Source organism: Simochromis diagramma, unplaced genomic scaffold, assembly GCF_900408965.1.
Source record: "Simochromis diagramma unplaced genomic scaffold, fSimDia1.1 OVJJ01000305.1, whole genome shotgun sequence".
Classification (NCBI taxonomy): Eukaryota; Metazoa; Chordata; class Actinopteri; order Cichliformes; family Cichlidae; genus Simochromis; species Simochromis diagramma.
In genome coordinates, this window is record NW_024387169.1 from 958016 (window position 1) to 979826 (window position 21811).

At 45.4% G+C, this 21811-nt stretch overlaps 1 protein-coding gene across 2 annotated transcripts in view; it reads left to right on the forward strand.

The window, feature by feature from the left end:
- The window catches only part of runx3 (RUNX family transcription factor 3), a 49290-nt gene extending 36661 nt beyond the window's left edge, over positions 1-12629 (forward strand). For both annotated transcript variants that reach the window (XM_040049034.1, XM_040049035.1), the window contains 2 exons: positions 4722-4796; positions 9544-12629. In XM_040049034.1, the coding sequence (XP_039904968.1) occupies positions 4722-4796; positions 9544-10025 (557 nt within the window). In that variant the 3' untranslated portion in view covers positions 10026-12629. The remainder of the gene's footprint in view (positions 1-4721; positions 4797-9543) is intronic.
- Positions 12630-21811: the final 9182 nt, after the last annotated feature.

Sequence of the window (21811 nt, forward strand, 5' to 3'; positions counted from 1 at the left end):
CGTCAGCCATTTTAGAAACACCAGCGACCGGTTATGCTGAAACTAAACTGTGCGGCTCTTCGACACAATACAGTCACTGTGATGATCACTTTCTGACGGCTCAGGGTTTGCCGTGCGCACCGCAGGCTGCCTGCCAATAAAACGACCCCTGCAGCAAAGCTCACACTTTAGGTTTCTGACTTGAAAAGTGGGCGGGGGGAGCGCATGGGCGGGCCGGCGGGGATGCACGCCAATCGGCGGGGAGAGGTGTACAGACACGGTCCAGACAGCAGACGAAGCGCTCGGCTCTCGTCTGCCTCACGCAGGATTAGGGCAGGAATTAGACTTGCCTGGCTTCAAAGGCCTGCAATGTTGCAACACACACATGTAGTCGGAGAGCAGACACAACACGCTAACATCTCTTAGAAGTGTCAAGATAAGTTAAAGGCCTTGAGCTTCAAGTTACAGCTGCCGGTGACTCGAGGCTGTCTATAAGAAGCGCATGTGAGTGAGACAGACGAGGGGAAGGGCTGTAAAAACCACACACCTTAATCTGTGGTATTACCATCGTGACGGCACACCGCAGGGCAAGAGTGGTAAAATAATTAAATAACAGAGGAGAGAGCCTTTCTCCCTCCCACCTCGTCTATCCGCTGGCTGAGCGGCAGCCCGTGGATGTATGTTGTGGCACGGGTCCCGAAGAGCGGTCCCGTATGCGCAGGAATCGCGCACAGACAACAGCACGACAGCATTACGAGCAAAGCTCAAACAAAAATAGACTTGTTGTAATAAATCCCATCCAGAGACACAGGGAGGTGTTTACATATCAACAACACACACGTCTCTGCTTTTGACAATCCCTGCCAGACGCTGTTGTACTTTGCAGATACTTTAAGTCCCGAAGCCTGTTTGTTTGAGAATTGCCGGGTGATAGATCGCCCATCAACATGTTATAATTAAATGGATTCCCTTCTTGCTGTTACAAAAGATGTTTTCCATTATCCGAGGCTGGAACCTCCCCCCCTCCAACCCCGTCCCCTCTGAAGATGGCTACAAAAAGGAAAGCATCGTGTCACCCTCCTCCTAAAGCCTCCTTGCTTCATATTGTTGTCTGAGCCGTGAAATACTGTCTCAATTTGCTCGTCAACAGGACACGTCTGCAGACATCAGCTACCGCTGGATTCTTAAATCACACCGAGACAAAGATGATTGCACCATAAGCACACTGAAAATAAAACACGCACACACACACACACACACACACACACACGTAGTTTCATTCTAGTGTTGCAAGTTCTCCGCTAGTGTCCCAGACAGACAGGGTAATTAAGAGCTCATTACAGTGCATGCAGTGACAGGATTCCTGCGCGCTGGCAGACGCTACACTCGCTGCTTGTTTTTGTTCTTCTGTGTCCACAGGTAAGCCTGCTAGACATGTGGAATGATTCTCAGCTAGGGTGGAGGGACTGTGTGCGTGTGTGTGCGTGTGTGTGGTTGAAAAATGCATGGTTCAACTCGTGCAGTCAAGCAAATCTGACACTCAGACAATCAAGTACTAAATTGTTATTCTGGTTTTCAAAACCTCAAGTGAGCTACATGTGTATACTATGTGTATCTGTGGGTGGCAGTTTTTTTTTCTTCCCTTCCTCTGATACACAATGTATTCAACAGCATTTACAGTCTTAAGGGAAGCAAGCAGCTGATTGAAAATTTGATTTATATCAAAGTTAAAAGTGGAAAACAGATTCCAGTTTTACCCTAATCCGTTTTAAAAGCAGACAAAACTCAACAAGCCCTTGGCAGAGCCTCTAACAGACAGCCGAGAAGAAAGACGTTCTTTTAACTTTAAATGTGTTTTAACAGTTAGAGAGGCAGGAGGGGGAGAAAAGAAATGGAGCACCAATTTAATCATCCAAAAAGAAAGTCCTGGCACTTTTGAGGTGGTATCACTTAACATGTTATTTGTTCCAACACCTGTGTGTTCCTCTCTGAAGATGAATATCAGATACTAGCATAACGTTCCACCATCAAGTCAAGTGCTCAGGGCTTTGATGACGGCCCAAAAGTGTGTGCGTGTGTGTGTCTGAGTCATGTGGTGATGTTGCTGAAAAACTCGGCGTAATCTTCCAGATCTACTATATTACTCACTACATTTTTTTTGCCGTATTCAGCTTTTACCCGGAAAGCTCTTGCCCGTTAATGACTCTTCTACAAATGTTGGTACCACTGGCGTCACGCTGCACAACTGGCGCACATCTGCTGCAGCTCGGCTCTGGCGCGCTCGCTCAGTGCGTTCAGGCTGTGGCCTCTGAGTCGGAATTGACTCGAAAAAGTCCCGTTTGATGGAGGACCGGCCTGATTCAGCCCCTCCTGCCTCGTCCACAGTGACCACACTGTTTACTCCACATAAACAAGCCGGCCGGCCCCCCAGATTCGAGGCAGCACTCTGCTACTGCCGCAAACTGAGAGGCTCGAGCTAATTCACACATCCCGAACGACACGATCAGCCAATTAGAAGCAAGAGCGAGACAGGAAATTAGCGCCGTCAGGTAGCTGTGGTGTAGGCTTTAGAGTATAGCCACCGCGCTCGTTGGGTTTCATGCAGACTTGTGCCAAACCCGAGCAGGAAGCTGGCCCTCTGAGGTAAATGCAACTAAAACGAGCAGGAACTGGAACAGTCCTTTAGACACTCTGTTTTACTTCTGCACTCCACTATTTACATAATATGTCAATGGCCACCACAGAGTTTATTTGTTATGGTGCCTGAAAGCTTCACTTGTGGTTAGTCTCTTTTTGTGACCCTGAGATGAATAATTCAAACTGAAAATGTTTCTTTTCTTCAACTGAGAAAAAAAAAGCTCTTTTGAAGCCCTGGTGGGGAAAAAACACAAAAAAAAAAACAAAGAAAAGGAGAAGTGAGAGCGAGATGTTTTTTACCAGACTCAACTGTTTGTGTAAGTTATAATTTCACATCAGAGCCGGGCCCAGTTTTACATTTCAGCAATTACAGAAACTACATGTGTGCCATGAACAGTCTCTATTGAGTCTGGGGAGAGGGGAAGGGCGGGCGGACAACGAGCCCTGAAAGAGAACATAGGATTTTTCAGCCCATGTGTTTGTTTTTGCTCACGTTATAAGTGAGGGCTCAAAAGACATATCAAATGTCCCACATAGCTGAGCCAAGGCCGTGTTCCTCCCCTCTCTAACACGCTCTCTTTCTCTCCCCTTCCCTCGCTGGCGTCTTTCTTTCTGTCTTGCTCGCTCTCTCACATTCTCTCCCTGCTGCGACGCCTAAGGCCTGAGCGAAACAGGAAGCCAGCACAAGGACCAGCATTCACTGTGTCTCAATGACACGCTTCATTACGGCAGGCGCGTTACATGTCTCAGAGGCGTCGCTAGATCCGGAGTCACGAGGATGGACGCCATTTTGGCTCTAACATCTTCTCAGCCTCCTCCTTTCATGTACACATGCACTTCAAAAAGCAGCACATGTGTGTGTTTATATGCGAGTCCTCTCCAAAACTACACTGGCACCACCCCAAAAGCTTCTCATTAGTGACGCGGTGGCCACTTCTTCCCTGCTCAGCCACCGCCTTCCTCACTCCACGGCTCCGCCCAGGGCTGAGGGGCGGCCGGCCGTCTTATTAACAGGGGTAATCTGTGCCTCTGGTATTGACGTTGTCTGCTGGCCAATCAAAATATTTGAAGGAAATGTTTATTTTCTTGAGCGAATCGCACCAGCTGCTTGCAAGCCTTTCTGAATAAGGCCATTTATGTTTAAGAATTTGCCATTGTGAGGCATAGTGCAGGACCTCTCAGTGACTGAGTGCTGATTTGGGTCTTTGCAAAGGAAGTGGAGGAGCTCCAGGGGAAGCAGAGATCGTACACTAGTTAAGCCCAGTGTGGCTATAGGTGAACAACCCAGCACCGCCCTCCTCTCTGCCTCTGGCATCCCCTCTCCATCCTAATTGCCGCTACAGGAGGCTGGGAGAGGGAGGGTGTGCAGAGTCACGCTGAGGTTAGACGGCTGATTGATGCTGTCGTTAAAGGGAGACGACACGAGAAAAATGTAATACACGTTTTTCTGCCTGCATGTTGAAAATATTTACGCACATTTGATGAAAAAGTTTTAAACGGGACGTAGCACTATCCGGAGGCGCGCAGACTGGGCTGTCACGCAGCACATGTGCCGAGGCGCTCCACGCAGCTTCGTGCACGTTGTCGTGTAACAACTGCGCCGTCTCAGACCGAGAGCAAACAGCCAGCTGTTTGTGCTGCGGTGTGACCGTCCAGTGTGAAGCAGGGTCCCACGCGTTGGGCCAGTAGCTCCTCGACCCTCCTCGGCTTCCTGACAGCTTGGCTGGATAAGCTTCACAGGTCTCTCCGGTGTCTCGCCTGAAAGTCCCAAAAATATCTCATATGCACCCATCGAGCATGTTTTTCCAAGCTTGGTCTCACTGTGGTGAGAAAACCACCCCTCCTCTTCCCAGCCTTCACTGCTCAGTCAGCAGAGACCGACCTGTGACAGGAAAACATCTCCAAATGTCCAGATGTCAAGACGGTTCTGCCCAGTCTGTCGAGAAGGCGTTTTTGGATTGTGTTTTAGATTGCTAAGGCGCAGGCAGTGACCTCCTCACCCTGTACACGCACACAACTTGTATTAATTCCCAGAATTGCTCTACTGGATTGTTTATAAAGCCCACATCCTCACATATTGCTTGTATTTGTGTGTGTTCTTGCAGCCCTGTGGCAGGAGCAGATGGACACCCCCACCCTGAAGACCTGCAAGGTGGAGGAGGACCTGAGACCATGGCCAGGTGAGACACTGCAATGCACTGCTTTTTTTTTTACCCCACACACTCTTTGTGTCTCTTGGCTTTCAAGGTTATTTTTATAGCGCTCATCAAAAACCAGCTTGACAAGGAGGTTTCTAAAAACACATTATATGCAATAAAATGCCGTCATACAGAAAATTATACGAGGACAGTTCGTGCAGTCTCTGAAATACTAAAAGGCAATCAACAGTTATAGATAAAATATAAGCAAATTAAATTAAACATATTTAAGTCAAAATCAAATCAGAAACCTGTCTGAGTGTCTCAGACTGCACACTGGTTGGTAAGGGGAGAGACGTTTTAATGTGTTTAATAGGTCATGGTTGGTTCTTGCAAGAAGTCTCACTATTACACTTCATACTTGATGAAAGAACTAATTTAACTAAGCATGAGACTCTGTATTTATTTTAGGATGTTGTTTATGCATGACGGTGTCTTTGTGCGTGTGTTTCAATTTGAAACCGAGGGTGTTCGCTAGTTGCGAAAAAGCAGCCTGAAGGGTGAAGTCACTAGTAAGGACTTGTGTGAGCAAGCATGCAAAACACAATGGAGATCCCTTTGAATATAAGTCTTTAAAAACATCTCGCACTGCTTTGTTTTAATTAGTAAACGTAGTTTTTCCAAACTGAAAGAAACAAGCTGGAAAGGGCGCGCCAGCGTACCAATGATATTAGAGTCTGTTTCATTTTGCCTGTAGGGCCCAACTACATCACACGGCGTTCCCGTAATGCCACCATCCTTCTCGCTTTTTTTTTTCTTCATTGTCTTCCGCTGCCTTTCCCCCTTCTCCTTTGTTTCATTTGTATCTTGGCGATTTTGATTAAAAGCCCTCTCAGTCTTGCATTCTCCTACGCACAACCCACCACTCCACACCGGACGTGCTGACTCATATGCTCACGCTGTGACAAAGTCCCGCATTCAGACACAAAATGACTTTTAGATTTAGCACTGCGCTCTTGCTCTCTTTTCTGCATTTTATCAGATACAACGCAATGTCTAAGGCAAAGAAGAGAAATGTGTCTAAGCACTGACACAGCAGAATTATACGTGTTTGTTGGCGTCTGTGCAAAGGCACTCGGGGCTGTGTGAGAGACTGGAAGCGGCAGTGAGAAAAAAATTTAACAACAGCGATTCTCATGTAGCTACAATCCCAATGACTGGTTAACAAATACATCACACCAGTCGCTTTACAAGTGAGTATCGTATCTCTCGCAGAAAAAGATTTACTTAACAAAAAAATATTTTAATCGCGTCACCTCGTGTGTCGACGCATTAGGGAAATCTCAGGGTTTTTATAATCACAAACTTCTTTTTCCCTTGCTTGTGTTGCATGTCACAAGTTGAGAACATGCAAAATCCTCCGCGCTCACATGATAAAGTGCTACCGTGGATGAGGCTTTGGGGCTGCCGACCGTGTTGCCACAGTACAGAGGTGATCGGTATTTGCATCCGACATGATGCTCCGGCTCCACAGCCTGGGTGCTTAAATAAACACCTGGTGTTCATTTGGGTCTCCTATTCTGCAGCACCGGCCCTCCCGTGGCGTTACGTTACCCTGTACTCGTCGGCCAATTATCAACAGCGCCTTCTCAACCTAATGGCATCCACTGTTCAAACCAGTCAATAAATCAACCGGACGCTTTCTGCATGTGAAAGGACTTAAATCCCTTCTCGGGAGTCCACAATGCAGAGCAGCTGGGCCTTTTCAGGGATTATATCAGAGAAAAAGATTAGAAAACATTCTTATTACACAGCACAGTGGCTCTTTCCACGTAGCCGCACCAGCCCGGGCTTCTCTCTTTTTCCTCCTTCCACTTATTTGCCTGAGACACCCTTCCCTGGGTGCTGGCCGTCACAGTTTGCATCAAGCCTGAGTAAACATTTCACAGGTGAACGCCTGGATTTGCATCCCCCCCCCATTGTCAGCCACCACATTCAGGCACACGTGCATACACACACACACATAAGCCCGTGCACAATTACACACAGAGACGTGACAGCCTCAAACCTGCCCTTGTGTTAACAACCAAAATCAGTTTCTCCCGTATGCAAACGAGACAAACCTCCTGTCATATCTGGGTTACACGCTTGAGTGTGGACTAGAGGACTTCTTGACCTAAGCAGAAAGGAGGAGGGCTCCACCCTTGGCACTGCAGAATTCAAAAAGAGCATGGCGCTGCACTTCAGAGCTCATGCTGGAACACCGTGTTCTCTATAAAAGCCCCGATTCCCAGCTACCCGCTTCATACACTCAGAACATCACACACTGTGCTAGCTAGGCCTCTGGGGTCCATCCTTTATCCTGTCCCTGCAATTTAGTCAACACGTTTCAGATGAGCCTAATGGAGATCATGTGTGGTTTTGTGCCGTAGAGGTTACAGGCAGCGAGTACTCGGCTCAGTTAGGAAGACCCTCTCTGCCAAAGATACACCACCGTTACCACAGCCGCAGCAGCAAACCCTGCACTTATGTTGGGTGGGGGAGGGTGGGGATGCAGGAAGGTATGCAACGCAGTCAAGAGGGAGAAAAAGCAGACTGCAAACTTTGCTTCTCAATTACAGGACACTTTGTTTAGCCCTCTCCTCCAGAGGGAGCTACTGTACTGTACCAGACTCCTCAGGGCTCCCAGCCAAAAACCTGAGACTGCACAAGCCCATTAAGGTGTTGTGATAAGCGTCCAGTCCAGTTTCCCCTGACGGAACACAGGAGTCGATCCCCACCGCAGTTTGGCCCACACATTTCCACCGACTTCAATTAAGCGGAGATCGTGGGCGGCGTAGGCGGCAGCAGCGAGAGCTGTCGTGTCCCCAAGCCACAGAACGCCTCCCCGGTTTCACCCTGAAGCCTAAATTTAGCACAGAGTGGGACAGATGAAGGGACAGACAGGGAGAGAGAGAGAGAGACGGGGAGAGGGAGCAAAAGCTTTTTGAGAGTCCGGTAGGAATTAGTAGGCTGACTCCACTTCACCCGAATCAACAGCAGCTGAGGGCTTGGATTTTCCTCGCGTGAAATCAGATACGGAGCTCGACTCCTGTGCCTGGTAGACTCTGGAAAAAGAAACAGCCCCCCCACCACCACCACTACTAACTCCCTCATCCCCTCCCAAAAAAAAAGGAAATTCAACAGCAGCAATGTGTTGCTGGAAAAAAAACAAAGAGTAAAGCTGGGGCCATGGAAATTGCAAAGGAACTGATTTTTTTGCAGCTGAAAATGGACCCACTTCTCCAGACACAGGGAAAAGACATTTCAACAAGACCGTGGCACGCAAGTTTGGCATTCTCCCCCCTCGGGGCTGTGGCGTGCAAGCGCTTGCTATTTGATAAATACAAGCTTTCTTTTCTCTGCCATCCAAATCCACATTTTACACTTGAAGTCATGTGGGCACACTGGACCCATGGAAGCCACACGCAGACAAACAAATAACCACGGGCGTACACAGGCGTGGACTGAGCGCATACTGTAGGCTGACATCAGGTATGAGGAACACTCACTAGTCTTTATGGCATACAACCAGGTCAAGGGCGTTTGTTCTGGCTGAAGGCCACCTTATTGTTTGGCAAAATATCTGAGTATCATGAACACAAAGACTCGGCGCGGTCAACTTGCCAAGCAACACTTAATATTTCACACCTTTACCTGGGAATTTAAAAGTGTGTCTGAAGCCAGTAAAACCACAACAGTAGCAGGTAATTTTCCCAGTGTTAGCATTTAGCTTACATGCAATTAAAACAAAGTGAAAATAAATCAAAGGTATCGTAAGTACATTAAGCAGAAACTTGGAAAATAACTGGTGCTGTACTTGGACTGAAACACAAATACTATCGGAGGTGTCAGTCGGCAGCTTTCATAAATCTGTGAATGGGTTCGTTTCCAAAGCTCGGGTGGTGTAAGATCAGCCAATAGCACTCCTTAGCTGAGCGAGGAGGGAAATATGGTGTTTGAGTTACTTGGTGACAGTAGTGGCATCAAATCTCAGAGCAGCAAACCGCCAAGCCGAACCCTTCAGCAATATTTCTATTTCCCTTTTGCCAGCTGAATAAATGAGAAGGTGTGCAGTGAAATGGCAGACATAGCAGCCTGGTTCAACTGTGCTTCGTTACCTGTGAGATTACACTTGGCAGCGACTCTGACAGGTCATTCACTGTGATACACATTAGTTTAGATATACACAGAAACACAATTTCTCTTCCTGCGTCCCCTCCCCTTCTCTGTCTCTCTGACCGTCTCCGAGTGCGACCGTCTGCCTCTGCCACCTAAATATGATTTATGACAAGCCGCACAACAGTGCAGCGAGCTGTCTGTGTTTATACAAAGCACCCCTCACTACAGACAATGCCTCTTTTCATTGCTCTGAAAAAGATAGAAAACTGTGCGTTGCGTCTTTTGAAGCAGTGGTGGGAGGGCTGTGGCAAGGGGGCCTTTTCATAACTTCAATCTTGTGCACGGGGCTGTGGGATGATGTGCTGTCAGTGCTTGATGACTGTTATTAAGCAAAGAAATGTCTCAGTTCATTACTTTGAGCAAACATTTCCATGGACCAGTATATCGCAAGAAACTTGAGCTCAGAATTGGGGGTCTGGGGAGATTTGCTGCTCTGGAAATGTGGGTCTTTTTTTTCTTGCGAATAATAGAAAAGAGAGATCTCTGAGTCGCTGGTTTCATAATTGCAAGAGCAGTTTGAATGTTTTCTGGCTCTTTCCAACCTTTTGTTTCTCTGTTTTTATAACAGCGACTACAGAGCTCTTCCCGCAGAGGACCACCTTCCCGTCTCTGTCACCGCTGACCGACCCTCGCTTCTCAGATCCCCGCATGCACTACCCCGGGGCCTTCCCCTACTCCACCAACACCTCCAGCACCGGCATTAGTGGCCTTAGCATGTCAGCCTCTACTAGATACCACACCTACCTGCCACCACCCTACTCAAACAACCAATCCCAAAACTTCCAGTCCAACTCTTACCTGTATTATGGCACAGGCTCTGGATCCTACCAGTTCTCCATGGTGGCTCCAGGGAATACCGGGGGCGAGCGCTCTCCCACCCGCCTACTGTCCTGCTCGGGGGCTACAGGCACTGGCGGGACCAACAGCCTGATGAACCCGGGTCTAAACACCCAGAGCGAGGGCGTGGAAGCCGACGGCAGCCACAGCAACTCCCCCACAGCCATGAGCGCTTCGGGTCGCTTGGATGAATCTGTCTGGAGGCCTTACTGACTGACAGACAGCTAGACAAGAAGAGAAGGAGAAAACAAAGTAAAGAGGATGATGAACAAAGAAAAAAGAAGCTGAACACTGAAAGAAAAGAAGAAGAAAAAAAACAAAAAAAGAGAAATGCTGCATGTTTGTCTTTTATTTCTCCGGCACTCGCTTTAAAGACCTTCTGCTTTTACCAAATCCCCCAAGACTTCTATTTGTTTTGTAAATTCTTGAACTCCTGCACTGTACCGAGGTACCGTCAAAGAACCGGAAAAGCCATACGAGCTGACGCGTTACTTGGCAGAGACTGTAAACAGAAGAGAGAGTAAAACGAGTGAAGCCGCAGTAATGTGCCGGCCTCATTTGTCTTGTGCAAACAGGTACTCATCAAAGACAAATGAACAAAAGGCGGCGGAGGTGTGATCAATCAGCACAGCTGACGAACTGAAAAACCGCAGCAGAAATCCCTCAAACAGACCGATCCAGCTCACTCGGCGGGTGGAGGAGAGAAGTCGGGCTGGACTCCTGCGAGGCATGGCTGCACTGCTGTAGCAATCCTTCCTTTTTAAAGCTTTAATTTCTGTCAAATTTCAACATTGTAAAAAATTATTGAGTCAGTTGTGAAAACATTGTCAGTTGCACCCAAGGCTGTTTCGTGCGCTCACGGTGGTTATGCAGTACCTTATTGCCTAATTTATTATCCAAATGGACACATTAGCGTTTGGAGCCACACTGCGCAGTGGACGTTTCGACACAACTGCTGCATTATTGAGAAACAAAAGCATTTTACCTGTCACGTTTTTAGATACGACTCCTCCTCTGCCGCGTCATCAGTCAATCACGCTTCAACAGGACAGTGGCTGATATTTCAAGGAATGTATAAAGACTAAAGCAGAGGAGGGTTTCTTGGTTTTTTTGTTTTTCTGTAGGAGTCCTGTTGTCTCTACTCTTTACTTTTCCTTTGATGTTCTTATTCAAGCCCTTTTCTAAAGAAAAAAAAAGTCCTAGTCTGGTATTTTTAAACTGGATGAGACAGTTTACCTTTCATATTTATTTGAGCCAAAATTTGAGGAAATGTATGCATATACCCCAAATCCTTAAGCATTTCTCTCTGCCTTTCCTTTTTTTTTTTATATAAATATATATACAGTATATATACCATGTTTTGTTGTTAAGTATAAATTTGGAATTTGTGTAATATATTGCTACTAAATTATAAAAAAAACCAAAACCTTTAATGTAATTTTTTGCCTTCCAATGTAGCTTTGATGCACTAAAACTTTTATTCCTGAGTGAACAGTGCCCAACAGCATCTTCTAGAGCTGTAAGCTTTTAAAAAAGTTCCAAAATTGCCTTTCTGCGCTTAAAAAAAAACAAAAAAGCCATTTGCTGAATTTTTTGCACTATGTTTGAACTTTAATTTCTATCTTTATTTTTGGGTTTATACATTTACAAATATCCAGAAGCGTGCCGAACTAAACATGGGTAGATATATAGACATCAACTTAAGTCGCCAAATCATTTCGTGATCAGACACACAAACACATTCCTGCACCACAGGTGTGTGTGCGCATTCCCCCTGTCCTGGGAGGGCCTTTCCCCTTTAGCTACACATGTGATCCCGTCTTTCCATAAATTAGGAGGAGAGGATGAAGGGATGGAGGAAGACAGGTGGGGTCAAAAGGGGTATCTTCTTACAAAACCAGGGGCAGTTGAAAAAAAACCCCTCTGTTGTTGTGCACCGGTCCTTTTGTTCTAAATAATCAGTGAGTGCTTTGAAACCTTTTATGGCTCCCAGTCTAATTTACTGTCAGTGCCAGGGGGTCGTAGCTCCGCCAGCTCTGCCTGCACACATCGCCTTGGCACGAGGTGTGCTAAAGATATCTACAAGAAGTATCAGGTATCCAGTATTTACCAGGAAACTCTTTCACAAGAATGAAGATGATTAGGATTCACGACTTTGAAAGTTGGCGGCTCATGTGATAAACAAGTAAGCTTTAATGTCAAAGTGAGAAGTGATCCAAAGAAGCTAGCATTTGCAGCTCAGGTAAAGAAAAAAAAGTATGCAAGCTGTTTTGTATGCCCTCTGCCTTATTCCTAGTTTTTTTCTAAATGACAGCGTCTCATTCCCATCTCCCTTTGGCCTGGATGTGCCTGAAAACCTTACTGTATTATAGGCAAACATCATGCAGCTAGAGAAACCACCTACATACTGAGATTTGTGTGGTTCCTTCAAACACAAAAAACCAAAGATCTTCACAACTGCCTGTAATACTGTTTGGATGTTTTCGATGGAGAAAATGTGTGGCAAAAAATATCATTGTCTTTGTTTTTCTTCTGCAAACAAGCCCAAGTGTGCGAGTAAATCGTATTTTTATTGTGTGTTAATTAAAGAGCACAAGGTTACTTTTTTTAAACAATCCCTTTCCAGCAAAATGTTCCTTCATCTTGCTCTCTCCATCTCTTTGATGCTCAAAGCATGTACATCTGAAACTGGTATGTTAATTTAAAAAAAATTTCACCATGTATGTAATGATATCAATAATGCTTCTATACTGAGTGCTTGTAAAGTTTGCGATAATGTAGTTTTTATTCATTTTAATTAAAAAAAAATGTGTCTCACTTTTGTCTCCAAAGCTGTTTTCTTTTGGAGGATAAGATTTGTAAAACATGGCCACACTTCATGCTCACGGCTCCGCCCACCCACTTGTGAAACCTTTTGTTTACAGGGAGCAGCCAATCAGAAAAAAGGCTCAAAGAGAACATAAAAATAGAGCCGACAGGCTTCAGCTACTACAGCAGAGTCCAGGAATGAACCATTATAGCCCCTTCAAAGGAACTCTTGGAGTGAAATGAATAAATCACACCTAGGTTAGATTAAAGTTGCATAATTATGGCCACATTCTTTGAATTTATTTGCTTAATTATAAAAACAATAGCACAGTGTAGCAGTACTCCTAGGCTTGTGAGGTGTTGTAGTTTAACAGGGCGAGGTGTTGAGAGTTAAAACACAGGGGGGGAATCCAACACACCATCACATCAGCTGAGAAATGAAGAAGGAAAAAGAAAACCCTCATAAACATCCATGGGACCCGATTCCACGCCAGCACATTCTGATCCAGCCATTTCTGTACTTCTAACTTCTTCGGCTCACACAGAAAATACCACGAATGCCACTGTTTTCATCTCATAACCTTACATTTGCTGGGTTGTGCCCAGTAACCCTCTAATAATTCTCCTCCTCTCTCCCATTAGCGAAACTCTCGCTGGCAATTCCTCTCGCTTCCCAGAGGTTTGAAAATGCCTCAGCTGTCAGCGCGGTGGTACCCTGAGCGTAAATAAAACGCTGCTCAGGAATCCGACACCACCCTGGCAGCCTCCATGTTAGCGCACGTCGGCAAGTCGTCACTTGTTAAAAACAATACAGAAGTTTGGAATGTCGGCGGCCTTTTTTAACCGACGGCGCGGTCGTTAATTTACACCGCGCCGATGCCATCTGTTTGCCCCATTTGAAGCCGAGCCATAAGATTAAACACTTGAGATGCCACCTTGCGGGGTGGTCTGATTTCAGATGTGGTTATCCTGACACCAAATACCCACAATTCTTCGCTCTTTAACTAACGCCACCTGTTGATGTGCCATGAAAGGCTTTCACTTTGTTTTTCACTAATTTTTCACTCTTTTGTTTCCTGTGTTTAGACTCTTGCATTTTCTCTTTCTTTGCCTCTTTCATCCTTTCTTCTCGTGCAGCTCTCTCCTTTCTTTGCCTTTGTGTGGCTTCTGCTGCATGCGTGTGTCTGTGTCAGGCCTTCTATGAGGGCAGCGCTGGCAGAACAACAGAGCCTCAGGATGCACACATGCAGCCTCGATACACACTGCATTCAATTAACTCTACACACTCAAAGCATTTCCACGCAGACACACACAATCCCCCACTGACAGATCTCGCACCAGCCCTCCACCAAGACGGTCTGAGCTCCACTTTACAGTGCGAGTTCACAACAGCGTTTCCTCCAGGTCTCATCACAGAGAAGCGCTCTGCCTCGCCCCTCGCTGATCCCCCACCACTCAGGAAGCACAAAGAGAAAATGATAAGCTTTCAATTAGGCCAGGCTCAGGGGAATTTTACAGCTGTCTTCACACACTCTGTGAGACCCGACTCTCTTGTCCACATGTGTGGAGCAGAGAGGCTCTCATCTGGCTCTGCCTTAGTCGTGGATGTACACGAGCAGAGCTGCTTTTTCATCTTCTCTCTGTTCCTGCAGCGCTGCTGCTCCTCTTCCGAAAACTGTAACTCTCCTGGAAAGAGAGGAAGCGTTTGCCTGGATCAGGCTGCCTGTCTGGATGTGATTGTAGTCAAAAGGCATGATGAATTGTGTATAGGACAAACAAAACCACTTTTTAAGTGGGTAAAGTTGAAAAAATAGACGCATAACTTGCCCCATGGTGATAGAAAAGAATAACTAACGACTTCTTTGTTTATTCTGTCTGTTGCTTATTGGCCTCCAGGATTTTTCATCTTTATTCAAAAGAAAGATGATAAAACACTGAACTGGAAATAAGACACAAACAAAGCGAAACAGAGAAAGTTTCTCATGATAACAGTATCCGCTGTCGCTTCTAAGATACCTGCATGCGAAACCAATTACAGCCTCTTCTGGAGTCACTAACAACCTCTGCCCTGAACCCGTGAGAAGCAGTGGGCCTGAACCGGCTTGTTTTGGGTGCCTGGTACGTTGGCCAGCAGTCTATTTTCTAACCAGACTGGTGGTGGGAACAGCAACTACCGTCCAAAATCAGGGTTCCCACAGATTGACCGAGGAACACAGGGGCCAGGGGCTAAGAAACCGCGAGAGCTGTGATGCAACCATTCTCACACAGAGCACTGCTTTGCTGATGCAGAGTGGGATATGGAGGGAGAGATGAAGAGAGAGAGAGAGAATTCTCCTAGTTCAGAAGGATCCCAGTGAAGGTAGTTTCTCATCCATGCCGAGTCTACAGAGACTGATCTTTGGAACCGGGCGACTCCCAGTTCCCACAGTGGAGCACCTCTCTGCGGGGCTGTACTGTAGGAGTCGGTTCCCGCTCAAAGCGGGAGCAACGGTCACAGTGTCAGATGGACCCGGAGAGCTGCCAGCATGACACTCTGCTGTGTGACCTCTTAACGAGCTGCTGATCTCATAAAAACACAAACAAATTCAGCAGCAATGGGAGACGCGTCGCTCTTAAAAGTCTCCCAAAGAACAATCTGTTAAATCAGCCGTGTCGCATTTTAACCGTCTCCCTGGATGCATTGCTGGGAAATGTATGAAAAAAATGAATAAAAACAGTTTTTAGATCTCAACAAACCTTAGCAAAAGAAAACATGTGATGTCATCAGTGTACTGACAGCACCTGGAAAATATTTGGTTACAATCGAACATATTTTCCTAAGATATGTCAAGCTGTTACTCATCAGTTTGATAAATGGATGCTTCATTACCTGTGACTATTTATGCTTAAAAAGAGGGGGAAATGTAAAGGTTAAGAGACGTGGGCCATGAACAACACGATAACTGTTGCTGAATCATCATCATCATCACACTTTTGAAGCCAAGATGTGAAATATGTTCCTAATTTCAGCTGTGAGAATGTAATGATTACTTCTTTAATGCAAAAATGATAATCTGCAGATTTTTGGAAAGAAATTAATATTTTTTCTAACCTTTATTTTGAATCTTAAGAGTTTTGTTAACAAACCTGGATATTGTTGAGCTTAACCTACCCTGAAAGATATCACACACGTCTTAATCGTAAGTGCCGACTGACAACATTTGCTGTCAGTAAACAAGAGGGAGCCCGTTTCAGTGCACTTCCCAACTACAATCAGCTCAGCAACAAGTACAAACTTTTAGATTTGCAAGCAAAACTCCTTTATTCATATTTTAATCTCCTGTTTATTTTACTTGCAAAAATAAAAATAAAAATCACAGAGTCTATGGTGATTCTCTCAGGCCTGTTTTTCACAGCAGACCTGTTCTGCTTGACTGCACATTACAGACACGAAAATAACTCCACAGATGCAGATGCAAAAAGCAATAATATAGCCTACATCCTTCTGCCCATATTGCCATGTTGCATGTTTTTATGGTTTAACAGCCCCGAATGAAACTGAGACGTGATTTCGAACCACAGGAGTTTCTTTTAAGGCTGCATGGCTGCAGGATGTTTTCTTTTTTCCTTCCGTGGTGGCAATTCAGAGAATTTCACATTGCACGTCATTTACTGAGTAACGCTCATACAAAGACGTGTGATGACACCGATAAGCGACGCTCGAAACAATCTTATGACTAAACTCTGTCATCTCATCACAGGAAACCAAGACATGTAAATGAATCAAAAACAGGAGGCCTTTATAGAAACCCATCAGACCACTGGATGGCCGACCTGTGGCTCAGTCCATGGTTAGAGGGTAATCTGGCTAAGACCACAGCAGCTAACTTTCATTTAGACATCCTACTGGCTCGGATGCAGATTGTCCTTACTGCATAATGACCACAGCTGTCTGTGTCAAACCAGTCTGCCCTTAATTTGATTAATTTGTCAAGGAGTAAAAGTAGAACATTTGAAATGAAAGGATGATAGTTTGTAGTGTTTTGGGATTTTTTGTTGATTGGAATAATGAAATGACATGCTTTTCAGTTTGATTTAGACACTGCATTTGCACTTTACCAGTGAACCAAAATATGTTTTTACTAAGAAAGTAGGGCAGCTTCCCAGAAACAATACTCGTTGTTCCCATACAGATTCATGAGAATTGACACAATCTTTTTTTTTCTGTGCTTTTTTCTCACAGAGAAAATCTGAATAACGATCTGTACATGCAAACACTACTTCCTCTATAAAACAGGAAATTAATACGCACACACACACGCACACTATAGCTCTCTGCCAGGCTCATGGTAGGGGCTTTAGTGGGGGGAAGGAAGACGGCGAGGGGAAACGGGGATCCCTGTGGACCAGGTCTGTGTTCACTTGAGCAGGGGAACTTGCTAAATTGGTGGTTCACATACACACTCTCTATCTTTCTATCTCCCTTACTACTACTCCTTTTTTTTTTTAATCCATGTGCGCAAACAGCGAGTAAAATGAGGATGATTGCTTAAGTCTGTTTTGGATCACATGGGAACGTGGATGGCTGTTAAAAGCTGCATTGTCCCGTCCTTTCTTGCTCTCATTGTCTCCTTTGGAACCAGCAAAGTCAGTAATTCCTTTGCATCTCTACGTAACAGTAAATCCACGTGGTTGTTATCTGTTATCTAATAAGTGGCTGTTAAGAAATCAGTGGGTTAAAAAAAAAAAAACGATTGACACAGAGCAACAAGATTAAAGCATCTTTTTAAACATTACTAAATAATCAGTGTTGCATTTCTTAAATCGTCATTTTCTCCTTCGCAGTCACTTTTATCGCAGTTGTGATTCTGGTGCTTTGATTGTCAAACATCATCAAAGCCAGGTGTGGATAAATCAAATTACTGCTGACACCCAATAAAATGTGAACCATTGTTACCGTTAGACAGGTGACGTGATTAAAAGCCATTACTTTGGTGTTTCCATCTCCAGCCAACAGTGTGTGCGTGGAAGGGCTCTGCTAACCAGTTCCCATGGTTCAATGGTTCCACTATAGCTACTGTGGATGTCCTCAGGGGACACCTCCCACTCGCTGGTTTGTTTTCATCCTTAATGGGAGATCATGTTACACTCTTTATGGTGTGTGCATGTGAAGTAAACAGTCTGTCTGAGTGTGTGCTTTTCTTGTTTTCTATGCATGCACCTGTAGAACAAGGTGCTGACTGTGTGTGTGTGTGTGTGTGTGTGTGTGTGTGTGTGTGTGTGTGTGTGTGTGTGTGTGTGTGTGTGTGTGTGTACACGTGAGTTTACACACATGAGGTATGATGGCCTGCAGACACCAGACACCTTGATTTCTGCTCCTTTTGTTTTTGCCCATGAGGCAGAGGGGAAGATGAAGGAAGAAAAATATCTTTCAAGTATCTGGAGGAGTCTGTTTGGGAGCATTCAGATTTAGAAATAATTGCTGAGATATAACAGCCAAATGGGCCGTGGAACAAAGAGGGATTGTGGCGTTATGGAAAATGAAGCATTTACATTTGGGCCCTGGTAATGAGGGGGTTTTCCTGAGAGATGACAGCGAGGAGGAGGATCAGAGAGCGATGGAGGGGGGGGAGAGGTAAAACAGAGAGAATGCATCAGATCAGGAGGTGGCGATCACACAACTGATCCCAGACAAGCTTTTTGGCTGTAAAGGCTGCTTCAGACTGTGACACACACTGGCCAAAGGATTGTGCGCACATGTGCATTAGTCATGAAGCATACAGGTGTTTGTGTTTTATGAGAGACCCCGTACCACACCGCAGCAGGGGCTGCAGCAGCAGAGCACGCCAAGGAGGATTTGGGCTCTTGGCACATTCAGCCACGTTATGAGGTGCGGCCATTTGGCAGGCCAGTCGCAGCGGGGCACAGCAGACCTGAATATAAACAAGGTTGGCCCCTTAAACGCCATCCATCAAACAGATCCACCGGGAAGCAAAATCCATCAATCTCTCTCCTCGAGACCGACACAGAAACAGATTATTGATGACATCCAGAGGAATATTAGAGTTTTTGGCATGTTTTGTTGCTAGGGTAGATTACCAGCTCTGACTGCTTTATTAAGATATAGTAGCCATTCATTGCTCACACTGGATTTCTCCTTACGTTTTCTTCTCCAGCCACCATGTATCCTGTCAAGTGTGGCCCTGCAGTTTTATTTTTGTGGCTTTTGGAAATGCCCCCACTTTTCCGGCCCTGCTCCAATTTTCTTTAAATACAACCGTAATTGGTTTGATTTCCTACCTCCGGCCTGGCGGTGGGGGGGGGGGGGGTGGGGGTTACAAGGAGAAGTGGGAGTTAGCAAGAGCCAAGGCAAAGGGAGCCCAGCCCACAGCAGGCGTGCAGCACGCTTGGGTGGCATTACAGTTGACCAGTACTATTATTCCTTCATTTAAAAGCTGTTTACGAGCATATCCTGAAAGCCTATCGGTGGAAAGCGACATAAATCGGCACAGAAAAACACTCTGACACACATAAGCACACATGCTCTGACAGCCTTGACACCTGAGAGTGCCTAAAATTGGAAATTGTGCACATCACAACTCTCCCCAACTTTTCTCGTTGCCAGCAAATCTTGCGACATTATCACAAAGGCATTCCAGCCTACAAATCAAAACCAGCCTCCGACAAAAAGTCTTTTCTTTGCGAGTTCTCTCACGGGCAGACGGCGAGGAGTGTGAGTGTGCCGCTCATCAGGCAGGCGTGAGTAATCAAAAAGGAAATAAGACGTAGCGTCTGGGAGAGTCCAAGTGGGCCCCTACTGATCTGCAGCCAGCACATTGTTCTGGACTTCTATTGTTTCCTTGCTTGGTTGGCAGACCAGAGAGCAGCCAGCCAGCAAGAGGCCAAGGTAGATTTATCCTCGTCTTGGAGCGCCACTCAAGTATGTCTGAAGTGGCGTGGTGAGGGGATAATCCTGCAAAATTACTGCAGACAATGGTCACGTCTAGCAGCAGAAAGCATGTGAAAGGAGAGAATGTGAGGAAGCTTAGCAAGTATCAAAAGATCATTTATATACAGTGCTGTGCAAAAGTCTTGAGCCACACCTCATTTCTTTATATTTTGACTATGGAAATGAAAAACAGGCGCACCAACTGGAATATAAATGAAAATGCGGTATATAAGGCAAAAATAAACTTTGTACAAATCGAATAAACTTGAAAGTCAATAACTGGTGTGACCTCTTTTATTCTTCCTCACAGCATGAACTCTCTTTTAGGAAAGCTTTCTTTCTGGTCCTCAGGAACGTTTCTCCAGTCTTCCCGAAGAATATTCAGAGGTCTTCTTTGGATGTTTCTGCGTTTTGTTCTGTTCTCTGTCAGGATGATCCCACACTGCTTCAATAACGTTGAGGTCCAGGCTCTGGAGGCAAATCCATGACTGATAGTGGTTTTCTATCCAGGTATGCTTTTACTACACTGGCAGCGTGTTTGGGATCATTGTCATGCTGAAAAAACGAAGCCAATCAGACACTTTCCAGATGTTGCTGCACAGTGCATCAAAATCTGATCGGACTTTTCTGCCATCAGATTTCTGTGTTGATAATTCCATCGATTTTGACGAGACACCCAGGACTACAGGCTATTTAGAGACATGACTTTTAGATACTGTGTCCTTTTTTTGTCCTCTACTTGTCCACTTTCCTCTCATTTATTCAATGAGAGACACACTCCACACCAGGCTGGGAGATGCCAAGTTTTCAGATAAGAACTCTTTGGAAATCATCTCGCTGTTGCAAAAATCCTATTTTATGCTTGTCAATCTGTTTATTCATAGATTCAGCTAAAGAAACGAGGACAGATGTGTTTTTGCAATGAGCCACCAGTGTCTGTTATAGATGCAACACTGGTTCATGCCCTGAGTTAGGCCTTTTTATGCTTGAATAATTCAAAGGTCAGTGTTAAGTGATATTTCTCTGAAAATGGACTGAAAAAGTGCTCAAGAGCACTTTAAAAAATTGTTCTTAAAAGCAATTTATAAGAACAAAATGAGGCAGAACTCAAGACTTGTACAGTCCTGTAAATAGTGCCCAATATCAAAGTAGACCCCGAGCAGCAACTGTCTGCAAAATAAAGCTAAAGTGAAAGTGCCAACAACTGCAGTTCCTCTAATGTCCACTTGAAGCTGAATCAAGGAGTGCCCACATGTTTACCGTCTGCTACAAAACCTGTTTTGGCCTCTAAAGCAAATTTCACCCTTCATAAGAACTGTACTTTGGACTAATTGTTTTATTACTCACCCGTTCGGATTCAGTAGGGCTTAAAGTTTGGGGCATGGCCCCTTTGACTGACGAGTATGCCAGCACAGGCAGCTGTGGCTGCAAGTCGTTTGCCTGGTTTCACCTCCACTAATTTCACTCACTGAACTCAACCTCTCATGCTGTCGGTGTTTTCTGCAGAACGTTTTTTAAAAACAAAACGATCTGATAAATAGCAAGACGTCTGTGCGCCGCTTTGGTGTCTGCAGTTTTACTTGCATGCTACTTAGCAACAAAGAAAACACCACGGCAGCTGCCAAAGAACCTGTGGGTGCCATCGTGCAGACCTTTCACATCATTTACATACAGTGTGTAAAGTCTGGAGGTTCTTATAGGCAATAAACATAAACAGACCACATGACTGAGCAGGTCTTAGCAGAAACTGGATCCACACAATGAGAAGCCTCAGTCTGCAGTAGAGGAGGTGTTAATTTTTACTGTAACCAGCAGAAACCCAGAGAAGGGCTGTTAAGATGAGTCCAGGGCCAAACACAGCTTGTTAATATAGGATGGAGACAGCTGGGGAGTTTGTCTGTTTTATGATGGCTGATGAAAAAGAAAACAGACACATTTCCAACCAAAGCAGGATTCTAGGTTATGTGGTCTAGCCACAGAAGAAATGAACCCTGGAGGCTTCCGTAGCTGGTGCAGAGAGAACACAGGGTCTTGTCCAAAAATGGCACAAGTGCACGCACGCACATACACACAATGTGAAGCTTTCCCGGCAAGCGACAGTCATCTCGGTGGAAAAATACGGTAACCGATGCATTAAAGCTCAGGACTTTGAGGGATTGCAGGGACGCAGCGACATTAAGACATGCAGACCACACAATATCCAGAAAGCAGAGGAGTTTGTTGGGACTGATGGGTCAGTGCAGCAGCGTACGCCCACAGACTG